Below are 15,896 nucleotides of genomic sequence, written 5' to 3' on the forward strand. Positions count from 1 at the left end.
CATACAACTGCCTAAGATGACAGCTCACCACTTTCTCAGGGCAATTGGGGATGGACAATAAATGGAGCCTCACCTGTGTCTCCAACATTCTGCAAAAAGTTTTTTTTAAAAAAAAGTTAGCGGTGAATCTTCCAAATTCCTTACAACCAGGGCCAGGAACTGCAGCAATCACTAACAGTGAAACCTGGTGTAAGCAAGGCATTTGCAGCGTATCTTGTAGCAGGATTGCTCAGAGGAAGCAGAGAAGGAATGGCAAGCGTTTACACCATACCACAGGGAAGAGAAACATAAAACAAAAAAGAAAGGCTTGGGCGTCCCTGGAAGTTTTTCTTGTAGGCAGCTACTGAGCAGCAGTGCCAGAATACGACGAGCTGCTCGTCTGGTGGCTTACTGTTTGGAATTAAATGTACAGCATTGTGAGAGCAAAGAGAAGGCAAGAATATTCAAAGTAGTTTGACTTACCTATTACTGGACTTGTTGCCACCTTCTCCTGCGGGGACCATGTGGCCTTTGGCTTAAACAAGCCCAATTCTGGAGTGTAGCTGTGTTTCAATTCTGGAGTCAGATTTCTTTCATCCAGCATGGGTTTCTTTAGTGGTGCAGTTGACACAAAACCCATCGGTATCTTCTTGCCCAGTGGCGATACAGTCGCATGTTGGCTGTTGGGTGTATAGGTTAACACTTTTCTTGCCGGGGGCATCAGATGCTTTTGCTGCATCAACTTGGCAGACGATTTGACAAGCTGTCCAAATGGCTTGGAAACGGGCTTTGCCTCATATAAGTAGTTTTCAGGTTCCCGCTGTAGGTCATGGCCAAATGATTCAGGCTTCTCTTTCCTCTTCATCAGCTCCTTCAGCGTGTCAATTGGCGAACCATTCACAGTCCATTCTGTCACCCCAAACTGCCTCAGATGTGACCTGGCGTGGCTCGACAGCCCTTTGCGATTCTCAAAGTATTCACCACAGAATTCGCAGCGGACATCCTTGTTGGGTTGATCGATTGCTACCAAAGCAAAAGAAAGAGGAAAATTGACGTCAGAGGGAAAGAAGGAGATGGTGAGGTAAACTTGGGAGTTAAAATGGGGGACATCACTGATAGCAAATGGATTACCCACCAAGTTTCTCATATCACCCAGAGACAGCAGCAATCACAAACAACCTAAATTAGATGTACAGTAAAGCTGCCTTTTCTCTGTGTGACATTTCCATTTCTCACACCAGCCGTCCTTGCGGCCTCCTGAGTGAATTACCATTTTAGTGCCAACAAAGAAAAAACCTTAAGGTCTGTAATGTGGGGAACCATAAAATTAGGACTCATATAGCAGAGGAGGAGGAAATTGGGGATATTCACGCCATTAATCAAGATTCAAAACCCAGATCCCAGGAAATAAGACATAACCTGCATGCAGTATCAATTGATCAATATCCATGGCTGACAAGGGTGTTGACATCTAACCTAAACTACACTGCTTACCTGTGGATCTGGTCGTAAATAAAATGACAGGAGCAGTCACACTGCTCATGGATTGGGCTGATTTAAATTTACCACTGGCTAGGTAAACAGGAATAGTTGTTCTACCTAATTTTAAAGCTGCAAGGGTGGTACACAGCACAGGGCTGTCTCTCCCATGTTTACAAACTTACAATTCGAGATCTCTGGTACATTTAATATAGTGATCTGCATAGAGCTATGCATATCCTCCATTACACTGGTGAGGTAGAAGAGACTTCACACCAATGTGGGCAAGTGGGATCAGTCTGCTGTCAGTTGATAGCATGCCCTATTCTCCAGCAAGGGGCTGCATTTACCAATGTGAGAAAGAGGGATTCCTCTCAGCTACTGTATCTCAGCAATTTCACAAATACCAGAATCAGATTCATCATCCAATGTAGACCTCAAGATCAATGCTTCAAGGGAGTTTTCTTACTGAAGCCTTTCAAAAGGCCAATGGTCTCTTTCAGACGGTCACTATTCAGCTCTCGACAAATAGCTGAATACTGTCTGCATTCACAAAAACGGAACAATTGTGAATGATTACCAATTTCAAAAGGTCTCCAATCAGGGGGGCAGTAGTTAAAATGACAAGAGCTACATAAATTTAGAGGGCAACCAGATCTAAAAAGGAATCCAACTGTCACAAACCTATCTTCCACACATTGAATAGCACTGCATCACAGTACCAACGATTCAATGTGGGCAATTCTAGGATTTGATTTTAAGATCAGGTTTCATCAATGCACCTTTGCTGGAGTAAACACTTAACATTTATAGAGCACATGGCAGCTTACAGATAGCATAAAAGGTGATTCTTGATGCAATGCAAGATTTGCCCCCCATCTGACCCTAAGGAACAGCTAGAGGTCAGTCTAACAGAACACTCATAAAAACACTCTTGAAGATTACTTTTGACTTCTGTCACACAAGGTACCCCCTCTCCATCAGTTCTATGCACGAACAAAGTCATTTTTGAAGATCATACTCATGAAATCGAAATGGAGAATCCATTCGTGACAGTGTACCTCATCTCTGCTGCAATATCCAGAATGGTTGCGAAAATCACATTTGAAATAGACAATACCAATGGGAATAGATCAGTGCCAAATCTATATTGAGTCACTGCTGAGAGATTGAAATCCTGCTCATCCCAAAAATCAGTCTTTGTATCCATCTGGAAATGCTAAGAGTATCAGTTACACCATGTATGGATTGAGTTATTAAATTTGGCACTGGCTCATAGCTATCATTCCCTAGTGATAGTACCCATTCCTATGAGATTATACCCAACATGTGGGGGAGACCCAAGGACCTCCAACCACAATTCACTAGAGTATTTGCTTTCAGATCACAAAGCCAGAACAACTGTGCTTGGCCTCTATATCCTGGACACAGGGAAAGTGCTTTGGAGAACAACCAATGGTTGCATTGAGGTGTGAAATTACAAAAAATCTGGCCTCTGCCATCAGTCTCAGAATGAATGGAATTCTGAAAATCAAAGGAAGTTGAGCATTCTAGCTGAAAACTGTGAACTGACCCACATCCAGTGAGGTAATAAACTTAACTGGTGAGATTTGCCTTAGTTCAAGAGAAACTCCAGTTTCACAGGAAATTCAGAATCCCATGAACTGCAGACACCAATCCTAAAAATGCTTCTACAGGTCATTTAGGTAATGTAGTTTAGTAGTTGGTGCACCCTTGATGGAATGCTCTAGTTACTGCTGGACAAATCACATACAGTGATACCCACTTATCTCAAACCTGTTTGTCAAAATCTCTTTCCTTTTTCAAAGTAAGCAGCAAGTCCCTTTCCCATCTCTACACATTAATACCAAAAGCTTATTCTATGGATCGCCAGCTACAAGTTCTGGTATGACTATTTCAACACAATCTTTAAGTCTTAAGTCTTACAGGCCTCCTATTATTACCACTTATGTCAATTAGCATGACACGTGAGTGTACCTACTAGGCCTATAAATTAGCTGCGCTCAAGTGCCCAAAGTTTAAGATAGCAGGACTGGAATTGAACAGAAACCCAACTTGAGGGTGCTCAAGAATAAATACTATGCAATCAAAGCAACTAAGAGTGGAAATTCCAGAAAAGAAGTCTACAAAACTATCTCCTTGAAGCTGTAGACCCTACTTGGCTGGGGAAAATCTGCCACAGAGATAAAGGCCAAGTGTGAATCAGAAATGCACAAGCCGCCGATAAAGAAAAGCTGCAAAATAAGAGGTTGAAGATGCATTAGCCATGTGGTTTAGTGAGAAATTCAATGAAAATCTCAAGTGATCATGACCTATTTTTGAAAAGGCCAAGGCTTTTGTCGATCAACTAGGTGTGATAAATTTCACCAGTAGCAACAAGTGGTTTAGTTGCTTAAAGGCGTGGCATGGCGATGTGTTCAAGAAAATTTGCAGTGGGGGTAAATCTGTGACCTCTCTCACATCACCAAGTGGAAGACGACAATCTGCTGGACAACTATTTGGGCAATTCAAAAAAATAATGAATACATATTATAAAGTGCAGCCCAACAAAACTTACTGCGTCAAGGGACAACTGTGTACTGGTGGTAAACATCATCCATTTAAAGGAAAGTCAAAGAACCCACAATGTTTTAAAAATATGAAATATCCAACAGTCAATGAAGAAGTAGAGACCAATGCCAAAGCCTGAGTAGCATCTGATATTTCACAGGACGAACCCAAAAACTTGATCAAAACAGGGCAATGGTTGGTCAGAAAATAGTGCCATTAGTCAGTCAATAACTGCTCAGCTCAATCTCATGTCAATGGCATATAAGTCATCAAATTAACTTTTCTTCCTCCAAGTACCACATCCTTAATCCGGCCAATGGATAAAGAGATATATTCATAGAAAACATAGAAAATTTACAACACAGAAGGTGGACATTGGTCCTATTGTGTCGGTCGTTGGAAAAGTATTCTTATAAAATGTTAACCAATGCTCTTAGTGAAAGTCAAGATTTAAATAGAGCATTAACAATCTCTGAGGGCACCCTGCTGACTAAGGAGCAAAACGAAGCCCAGCTGTGAGTCAATACGACTTTACCCCAGAGACTAAGGACAATGATATAACAGCAAATATCATTCCGTAAAACAGCCCAAAGCCTATCCCCAGCCATGAGAATGCACAGGCCCTGTTTCACCAGCTCTCTCCGTGACCAGTTCCCTGACCAACTGCATTTCCCTTTGACCAGAAGTACTTTGCTTTGAACTGTAGACCCAAGGTCCAAAGATTCCACAAGGTAGAGCTGATGAAAATGAACAAATTCCAGCCTTTGAAGATCACTTTATAGCACTTGTGTTCTTAATTAACTCTTCTCAAAGGACAAGTAGGTTTGCAACTTTCAAAACTAGGCACCTCGCACAACAGAAACTGTCCATTGCCCAAAGCACATAATGCAAAGCGCAGAACTTGAAATCCTAAATGGGCATTTATGTAAGCCAGTTTTGGTAGGACTCATGATGCTGTTCATACTGAAAAGTCCACTGTGGAGAAGAATTAGGGCTGTGACTTGCACTAGGAATTTCTGAAGCTACTACCCAAACCACACCCCCCACCACTCCCGCCCCACACCCGAGTGAAAGACAGCAGCAGTGTTATTTGGCAATTGAACAGAAAGAACAGATGAGGGAGTCTGAACTCAGGTTTATAATGCATCTTAAAACTACATAGCTCTCTTGAGGGTGGACAGAAAGCTTTTTTTGGGAAAAAGGAACAATATCCTGGGATTTACTCGACTGGATAGACACAGAATTGTCACATAGAGGCAAAGTAAATCAGTGCAAGATTAAAGTCAGAGTTCCACAAACGAACCCTGTAAAAGCAAATACATTGAAGACTGTATATACTTTATAAAATAAAAAGGCATGCACCATCCGAGACCGATCTGGAAGTACTTAGCACAGATAGTAACTTTTGAGAATTAACGTCTCCTTGAACATTTACTGTTTAAAGGCTGAGCGCTGCAGTTAAAAACGTCCATTTGTTTTCAATTAAAAATGGACCACACACAGGAAGGTATAAATTATTTTAAAAAGCTGTTTACATTTCAGGCATTCAGATTTTAAGGCTCTGCGTGCTGTGAAAAACAATTTCTAAAATCTGCAAGCCTGCCTCAGCGCTTCTCAAGAGTATGGGCAGAAGGGAAAGCATATGCGACTGCTCTGGGTTGGTATGTTTTTGATATTTTGTGCATTACTCCACTTTGGCTGTCAGGTGATGCCACTGAACAATCCAGATATTCCAGCAGCAGAGATTAATCACTGCAATCTGCAGCAAAAACTGGGGTGGCGAATTCAAGAGGTAAAATAATCAAGGACAGATATCAGATGATTCAGATAACCATAAAACTGACAAACATTATCTGAAGCCTAATCTTATTAGCTCACAATATCTTACAATTCATATCTCTAATGCTGTCTTTTATTCCATATATAAAGTCTAACTTCTAACACGCTTCCAAGAATTATTTTCCACTATTTCCAACAGCATAATAGTTAATTTTTTTTTGCTTGACCAAGGTTAAAAGATACACAAAACTGTCTCAGCAACAGAAAAACCTACTTAAACGGAGAGGTGAAGCATCCCCGCTGGGTGACCACATTTCTTCGGATAAATAACTGCCGCTCTTCAGCGAGGCTGCTGGATCCTCAGGGTTATACTCTACTTTGAAATGTTCTTGTTTCACCTTTTTCAGTGGGGTTGGCTTCATCTTTTTCAGTGGAGGCGGTGAGAGAAATTGCCCCTGAACCTTTTTGGGCACAAATGATCCTGATGGAACCTGCCTGATGGATGGAATGGTCAGGCTGAACTTGGATGATTTACTGGGAGAGGGTGAGAAGGGTTCACTCTGCAGGGTCTGCATTGGTGATTTCATAACAGCTGCCGCCAGCTTTGAAGGCGTGGCAGGTGATTCGAGAGGATGCATTTTCCTTTTCATAAGCTCCTTCAATGTGTCTATTGGCGAACCATTAACTGTCCATTCGGTCACCCCAAATTGCCTCAGGTGTGACCTCGCATGACTCGACAGCCCCTTGCGGTTCTCAAAGTAATCACCGCAAAATTCACAACGCGTCTCTTTGCTAGGCGCTGAATCAATTGCTGTAAATGAAAGAAAGGGGAAATTGCAATGAACATTTTTTAAACATTTCCCCATAAACTGAAAGTGAAATTGTTTGGCCCATTTTAGATCTCCTTATGCCATAAGCCTTTCCTCGCCAGAGAAGGTGCAACCAGGTGACAGGACAATGCTTCTAAACTTAGCATGTGAAGAAAGTGGCTCAGGTTACTATCATTCATTCCTAAAGGGAAACACTCAACTTTCACTTGCCACACCCTGGATTTGGCACAAGGCTATGGAAGGAAAGTCACAGGATATCTGTTCCGATCTATCATACGTGCACTATCTTATTACTGCAACACAGTCACCAGGTCACTACCCCCAAAACTCATCCCACCCCAACATTCCCCACCCTGTCATCATCTCCTCTGAATGCATGGTCATTGCAGCAGCCTTTTGGGTCCAATTCCACAGATAACAGGAACCTTCCGGCAGATCAAGTAAGTGGTAATTCTTCATGCGTGTGAACCTAGACCATGAGTGCCAGAAAGCTATTGCACTCAGAGTAAAATCTAGTCTTGCCCAAAATCCACATGCATGTACTTTCTAGCAGAGTCAATAACCTGGAACTGGAATACTGGCTATGTTTTCCCCTCCCTCTCTGATCCAGGGATGCTAATATCACCTGAAGTCAACTAACTAAGCAGATTTGGGATTGAACTTGGGTCCACGTATTCTGTAAGGCTCTGTATAACGGGTCTTTACCCATTAGGCACTGGAGGAGTTTGATTGATTTTACTCCTGGTACCTCACTATAAACAGGGCAACAAAATGGGAAAACTCTATTACTTGCAACATCAGCAAAAGCTGCGAGGTATTCAACAGCTATCAGAGTTGACTTGTATGCCAACTCCAATCCCTGACGGTGATCCCTCCATTCACCACCCCACCCTAGACTATAATTGAAATTGGGAACTTGATGTGTGTATTCCGACTTCAGGATACAATGCATTTGATACTTCAATGCACCAGAATATTTAAAAACATTTCTATTCAATTCTAATCAATTCACGTCATTATGTCCTGTTTTTCCACGACATGGTACTACTTTCTACATTGTTGCTTTCAGACACAAGGCAGTGCATTCCAATGCTATGGATTTCTAAGTAAGCCTCGGTCAGAAGTAGTTATGACAATTCACTTTGCACATTTCTCCTAAAAAGCAGGATGAACACACAATATCAAAAATACTGCACTCAAACTGACTTTTCCTGTAGCGCATAGTGCTACCTTGTGAATGCCTGATGAAAAAACCATCACTCAACAGACTGTTCACTTGTTCCCTCATATCTCCCCAAGGTACATGTGATTTCTAAGTGTCAGCTTCACTCAGTGGTAGCACTCTTGGCTGAGTCAGCAGGTTGTGGGTTCAAGTCCCACTCCAGGGCATCAGCACATAATCTAGGCCAATATTTCAGTGCAGTACAGAGGTGCTGTCTTCCGGAAGAGACGTTAAATTGAGGCCCCCATCTGTCTTTTCCGGTGGATGTAAAAGATCCCATGGCATCTATTCGAAGAGCTGGGAGTTCTCCAAGTGTCCTAGACAGTATTCATCAACCATCACCATCAAAACAGATCAACTGGCCATTCATCTCATTGCTGTGTGTGGGACCTTGCTAAACTACCCACAAAACAAATGTAACTATACTCAAAAAACATAACTCGTTCGCTAAAAAGTACTTATGGACGTCCTGAGGACATGACAAGCACTATATAACTGCAAGGTTGTTCCTTCTCGCCTGACTGAAAGAAGACCAGCATGGTTCTGACAACAGGCCAACACACTTTTTGAAAAATCTAACATGGAATTTGAATCTATAAAGCCTTGCGAGTCTTGGTTTATGAATAAATGCTTTCGGTCACTAAATCACCAGTTCACACTGCCCCCTCGAATAATGGCTCAATGTTCAAATCCCATTTCCCACGCATTCCTATTTTAATGTACCTCCTCTTCCCATTCCAGTTAACGCTTCCCTACTGGTGTTCTCAGTAGGGATAGCTGAATGATCTGGTGCACTTGCATCCGTACACAAATGCCATCAACTCTGCAACGTTTTAGTTCATTTTGACCAGAGGGGCACATTTCCTTGGATTACAAAGTACAGTATCTTGCCCACCTATCACTAATTAAAACCTTACACAGATTTATAGGTGATGTTGGCCAATATGTTTCTGTCAGCTCATTATTAGGTCTCGAAGACTCAGAAATCCCAGATTGCATATGCACTCTCATAGTGACTTGCTTCAGCCTTTTCTGTGTTGACATTGAAGGGGACGTTAGAGATGTTTTCTTGTTGACTGGTGTCCCTAATTTGAAATTGGTCCTTTCCACTTTGAGGGCAGACACCTTAGGGTAGCTGTGCGCTTTCTTCATCGGCAGCATGGATGACAAAGCACTCTGTATCCCTTTTTTCTTAATGAATTCATTTAGAGCTTCAATCGGAGATCCTTTAGAATCCACATCCACCGCTCCAAAGTGCCTCAAGTGAGCTCGGGAATGGCTCGACAGTCCCTTCCGGGTTTCAAAGCAGGCACCACACAACCGACAGCTTATGTGTTCACTGTTTACTGCTGTGAATGAAAGAGAGAAGTTGTATTTAACACCGTTAGAACGGCACCTGCGTTACGTTCATTAACCTCTCATACACTACATCAATCTTGCGTCTAAGAAGCATTTTGCAGCTCTAGGCAGCAACCCAATAACCAAACTTTACACAATTTAGATTTAATGGGTTTAAGAAATGATGAAAATTTAGGGCTGAAAAGTAAATGTCTGGTATTCTAGTAAACCACACCAACTTAGAAGGTCCCAGCTCCACTCCTCAGTCTGTGTTATCTCAACTCAGCTGGGATTGAGATAGGGCCAATAATTGGTTTGTTTTGCTAGCTGTGAATAGGAAATAAAATAAAATCAGCCAGGGACTTCATTCCTGATCACTAGTCAGGAACTCTTGTTAGGAGATGCTTTCGCACAAACTCTGGGTGAGAACACTGGGCTCAGTTGTGACTTTCATGCAGTTGAACAGGCTGCCAACTTGGGAGAATGCTGGAAGGCTGGCAATGTGCACAGATCCCCAGCCAGAGAGAGTTGCCATTGCATCCTAATCTCCCCGCATGGCAAGGGTCTGCTCCTAAGTGGATAGAGAGGAAGGGATGAACAACTTAATACACCACAGGTATCATTTATTTAGGGTGGAGCAGCATTGAATGCACCAAGCACACCACCAGGCTGTGCTTCTGACTGAAGGTAGATCACACATCAAGATTGAAAGGAAAAAAGAAGTTGGAGTAAATAAAACTAAAATTTAAGATTTACACACACAAAAATAAATTAGAGAGCCTGTGTGGAGACTTTCTGCCAATAGCAGCTTTTTCATGGTACATCGTAATAAATTTTGTGAGAATCCATAGCAATCCTTTTTGGGGGGGGGGGGGGATATGGGAGGTTGTGGTTGGGGTGTGGGCAAGAGAAGAAAGAAGGACTGACATGAGTACTGACTAGTAAGTCCACGATTAATGTTATTTCAACTGAGTAGGTAACAATTATTAAAGCAGTTATATCAATAGCATCACTCTACACCTCGGAGACAAATACAGGTGTAGTGCCAAATGCAGGTTAACCCCTTGCCCTACACTTCCACCCCACCTCCCAAAATTAAAAAGCAGCAGTGGATGAGGCAATGAAACTCAAACAAAAAGCAGTCAAAGCTTCAAGAAAAGCAGACAACCACCACCATTACAAAATAAAAGGTCACAAAAGTACACGGAAACACAAAGCATCATAGACAAAGGTTCCGCAGCACAACCATGCAAACAGCAGCGTAGACAAAACAAACACAGCCAAGCCAGTGCCAGAGCAAATGTGAACAGCCTTAACTTGTAAAAGCAGATCCCAGCACAAAATGCAGTTTCAAAAGGAAATAAGTTGGTGTCATCCTTAGGTTTATGCACGCTTCACATCACAAAACTTGGGGGTATTTCTGACATAGTGCAAAATTACAACGATCAGCGCATGAAGTTAGCAAATGCACAGAGCAAGTTTCCATCAACTTTAATACTGAATAAAGTATCTGACACAAAAGCTGGCACTTAAACTCAGCCAACATTAAAGACAGTCGTTAAATTTCCATGATCACACGTCTATCCTTATGTTCATTTCTGCCCAATATCGAAGAGAAACCAGAACCTGTTGAGATAAAATCCCTTCATAAGCTGTCTAAATAACTGATAAGAACTAATTAAAAAAAATAAAATTAAGAAAATGCCAAAAAGGACCATGCCATACTGGCAGCTACAGTACAAGGACAGTGGACTCTTCACCAAGAGAGTTAAGTTTGATTACCAATCTCAACTGGATGCAAACTTCCCCCCACTCCAGGCAGTCTCAACTGGAAGAGGAATGTGAGGGGGTCAAGAATGGCCAAGAAAGAAGTTCCTTCCCACAACATTCAAGACACAGGTAGATTCACAGAAAGCCAAGTCTGAAATGTGCAGCAACTTTGGAACATCTTCACGATATTGATAAAATCTACAAGGTAAAGAAAATTAATAGGAGATTCTATGAACATCCTAATAACTTAGTGAAAATAATTAAAGGCATAAAAGCTTACGCGGTAGGATTTTAAAATAATGCAGACTACTTACCTTAGGTGTACTGGTCCTTTGAGTTAAGGTTATATTCCAAACACCAGGTAACATTATGCAAACAAGCAATGTCTTTAAGACTTCATCCAAAATCCACACAATCCTTCCATTAATGCATAACAAATCACACCTCATTTCTCAAGTTAGTTTCAGTACTCTCAACCAGGTAGCAACTTGGTACTATGTTCACCAAGGACCCATTCCCTTATGACCCATAGAAAGAGAAATACACATTCTCTGCTATACCAGAATGGATCTAATAAAGTACTAGAAGGTAGGGATCAAATGGGCTGAAAGGTTTGCATGAAGAAGGCCTATCTTGTGAAAGCCAAAGATAAAAGGAGTTTATTGTTGCTCAAAACAGTATTTGAATAAAACAACGAATAAAATCTCAAGTCGAGCATGGAGCGCAAAACCATGTCCCATGCAGATTAACATTGAACCAATATCCTCCTCCCACAAAATACTGTTAATAAAACTTAAAATCTTCACTTCTGTCTTTACAGTAGCTATGTGTTGGGGAATGCATTTATTTATTTGTAGAACCCAATGACCCTGCCACCATAAGGTGAGTAATCCACTTTTAATTATACTCATAATACTATGGGTAATGTCTTGTGAAGAGCCCACTTACGGAATAGGTAAAATGCTCCTGATAACATCTGCCACTATGTTCTCCATGTCTATTACAAGTTAGTTATTCTATGCCAACATCTCTTTTACACCAACATATGACTTCTAAAGGTCCAAAGGTAAAAGGTACCATTGCATTTATGGCCTTTGCTGATGCAATGAACCACTGTAGTCGCATCTCTCTGCAAAGCAGACTGGCTGTGCATCTGTAGCACAATAACACTTTGGATTCCAGATCATTTACTGGACTATGAAGGACCATCAAGATGGACAAATAGGTTAGGAATCTACAAAAGGCATCGATAAAATCCAGAAGTGGCAGATAATCACAATATACTACAAAACGGAAGGAAAATGGATGTTGTTAGAATGTTAAAGATGGTACAGTAATAGTTAAAAATGAAGCAGAAAGGGATCTGGGTCTGATAGTAGATTCAGCACTTAACATGACAAATTATCTTCATCAATTAAAATAAAAAGAATGCTCAATACTATAGCTAATTCAGCGGAGTACAAAACAATGTCATGCTAAAACTATGCAGTGCTATGGCCCGACTGGAATTTAGGTACTCTGTTCAGATTTGGTTATCAAGACATTTAAGCCATGGAGATGGTGCAGGAAAGAGTCACATGACAGATCCACAACATGAAATGATTCAGCTGCATGGCAACACTGGAGTCATCAGTCTCTTTAAACTTGAAAGGGAGGCAACTGAGAGGGGAACTTTTATAATTATATGAAGATATTCAACAACCTGGATAAAGGGAAATCCAGAGCACTACTTCATCATATGCCAAGATAAGGGGGTGTAAATTAAAATCAGCGATAGGCAAGTCTAGGACAGATGCCAGGAAGATCATCTTCAGGCAAAGAGTGCCAACACTTGGAATAGTAATCCAGGTAAGGTAGTGGAGGTTAAAATCTTACATTCAAGAGCCACTTCCATCTTGTGAATGGGAAATGTAGATTTGTTTTGAATGGAAAAGCTCATCCATATCTAGTTTGTGATTTCTATAGCTGGAAGCCTTGGGTTTCCCTATACTGTACTCTGAAGCAGGCATTGGTTACAATAAGCAGTGCCTGTGCAGAAGACCAGAAGGGTCCTTCTACTAAAACATTACTTCAATCATCCAATGCTAGAAGCAGAGTCTGATCCCTCTGGCTTGTAAATTAAGCTGTAGAGGGGTCAAGCCTTCAGTCTGGGGCTACAAAGAATGATGCTTGCCACCAGCACTAAACTTATATTTTATATTTATATTTTTATATTTTATTATATTTAGAGATACAGCACTGAAACAGGCCCTTCGGCCCAGCGAGTCTGTGCCGCCCAACAACCACCCATTTATACTAACCCTACAGTAATCCCATATTCCCTACCATCTACCTATACTAGGGGCAATTTACAACGGCCAATTTACCTAACACCTGCAAGTCTTTGGCTGTGGGAGGAAACCGGAGCACCCGGCGAAAACCCACGCAGACACAGGGAGAACTTGCAAACTCCGCACAGGCAGTACCCAGAATCGAACCCGGGTCCCTGGAGCTGTGAGGCTGTAGCGCTAACCACTGCACCGCCCTTTTGTCAGAACCATATTGCTTAGCTTATGGTCAATTTATCTTTGGGCGCAAGCACCGTGCTAGTAACATGTGCAATATGTGCTCAATGAAGATTAGGTTGTACAGCTCTGTGATTATTGGAAGCTTGGTACAGTTTCCATGGCATGCACTTGAATAAGCTAGCCATCTAACATTAACAGCACATGTAGTCCTTGTAAGAACAAAGGTAATAAAAGGACATGTCACCATCAATGATAGGCAATGCTGAAGAATAGCACATTGATAATGGATGTTGCTCATGGGAAATATAATTACTTTTAGTGCAGGCTCTTCTGATTTGGATTATTCTGTTGGGAATTAATATAACAGCATATTGCACAATGCTTCCTCTGGGGAGAGGCAGATAAGACCACAATTTTGTTTTGCGGGCGGTGGGCGGGGTGGGGGGCGAGAAAGAGAAAGATGATTAAGCATTCAAAAATGATAGGAAACCTCAACTGTGCATTTACCACAGTAATCACAATCTATTGACTGCAAAACCCGAGCTACTGTTCTGATACCAAAAGTCCGATCAGTGGTGCCGGGCACTAAAACTATGGCCATACTCAAATACACCAAGATCCCAAGAATTGGCTCCTTTTGTGGTTGACAAGGGATGACAACTTGAGCCCTACCATTTTAAATTGAGGCTGGAAATGAAGCTGATCTATCTGAAGATTATCCTTTTGTGCAAGTGCTGTGAATCTCGAGCTAGCACATTATGATATAGAACTGCTCTATTTCTTAGTAGCTGTTTGCTAATTTATGACAAGTTTCTATGGTTTGCAACTCCTTCTCCCAGAAGGACTTTTCCATGGAACTGTTGCACATTTCAAAGTTATACCTGAATCTGGTTTGAAACTACAGGGTCTTAATAGAAGGTTATGTAGAACACTTATGAAATTAACTACAGTAGATACCATCTTGTCTGCTCTCAGGGACATGAGGTTGCTTATGATGGCCTCTGCCGAATTTTCACCCATAATAGAAGGAAAGACTGGTGTACGTCTATTACTTTATGGATCAATGACATTCCTAATAGTCAGAAATTGTCAAATTTGTGACTGAAAACTACTTTGTACCAAAGCTTGTACAACTTCTTCCTGGCTCTGAGCTAGTTGAAGTATCCTCCGTGGGATATATATCCTTCTGCGTTCCCCCCCCACCCCCCCCACCCCCGCCACTGCAACCACCCAAGGCCCTCTTCAATTCAAGCAGAGATGCATGGATAAAAGCACTACACCTAGACTGCTCAGGGAACAGATCGCAAACAATCAATCTACAAACTCATGCACAAAGGAGTGGAAACTATTGCAGTGTCTGCACCTCCATCTAGGGGCCAGAGAAGGTCAAAACTGTGGCCACAACATTTTTGTGCAACATGCTCGAAGTCAAGGGCTAATTCAACTTGCAAAAAAATTGTGGCATGAGTAGTAGTATAGAGGTCTGCCAAAGTACTGTGGCTTTGTATGCCAGCTCTTTCTAACATATTTCAAAGGAACAACACAAAACATTCTAGTTCTGTCAGAGTTATACAGTACAGAAACAGGTCCTTGGGCCCATCGTGTCCATGCCAGCCATCAAGCATCTATCTAGTCTGATCCCATTTTCCAGTACTTGGCCCGTAGCCTTGTATGCTATGGCGTTTCAAGTGCTCATCTAAATACCTCTTAAATATTGTGAGGATTCCTGCCTCAACCACCCCTTCAGGCAGTGTGTTCCAGATTCCAATCACCCTTTGGGTGAAAAAATGCTTCGTCAACTCCCCTCTAAACCTCCTGCCCCTTACCTTAAATCTATGCCCCCTGATTATTGACACCTCCGCTAAGTTTCTTCCTAGCTACGCCATCAATGCCCCTCATAATTCTGTATACATCAATCAGGTCCCCCCTCAGCCTTCTCTACTCTAACAAAAACAACCCTAGCCTATCCAGTCTCTCTTCATAGTTTCATTCCTATAGTGTGGCGCCCAGAACTGTACACAGTACTCCAGCTGTGGCCTAACTAGCATTTTATACAGCTTCATCATAACCTCCCTGCTCATATATTCTTTGCCTTGGCTAATAAAGGCAAGTATCCCATATGCCTTCCTAACCACCTTATCTACCTGTGCAGCTGCCTTCAATGATCTATGGACAAGACCACCAAGGTCCCTCTGTACTTCCTAGAGCCCTACCACCCCATTGTATATTCCCTTGCCTTGTTAGTCCTCCCAAAATGCATCACCTCACACTTCTCAGGATTAAATTCCATTTGCCTCTGCTCTGCCCATCTTACCAGCCCATCTATATCATCCTGTAATCTAAGGCTTTCCTCCTCACTATTTACGACACCATCAATTTTCGTGTCATCTGCGAACTTACTGATCATACTTCCTATATTCA

The 15,896-nt window shown here is 41.8% G+C and overlaps 1 protein-coding gene across 1 annotated transcript in view; it reads right to left on the minus strand.

Annotated features, from left to right (window-relative positions):
• The window catches only part of LOC137355647 (uncharacterized), a 113,885-nt gene that overhangs the window by 31,437 nt on the left and 66,552 nt on the right, over nt 1–15,896 (minus strand). Inside the window, exons 12-14 of the mRNA XM_068021021.1 lie at nt 8,778–9,209; nt 6,083–6,619; nt 463–1,002 (exon numbers count right to left, since the gene is read on the minus strand). Of these exons, the coding sequence (XP_067877122.1) occupies nt 463–1,002; nt 6,083–6,619; nt 8,778–9,209 (1,509 nt within the window). The remainder of the gene's footprint in view (nt 1–462; nt 1,003–6,082; nt 6,620–8,777; nt 9,210–15,896) is intronic.

The sequence above is a fragment of the Heterodontus francisci genome, chromosome 43, assembly GCF_036365525.1.
Source record: "Heterodontus francisci isolate sHetFra1 chromosome 43, sHetFra1.hap1, whole genome shotgun sequence".
Classification (NCBI taxonomy): domain Eukaryota; kingdom Metazoa; phylum Chordata; class Chondrichthyes; order Heterodontiformes; family Heterodontidae; genus Heterodontus; species Heterodontus francisci.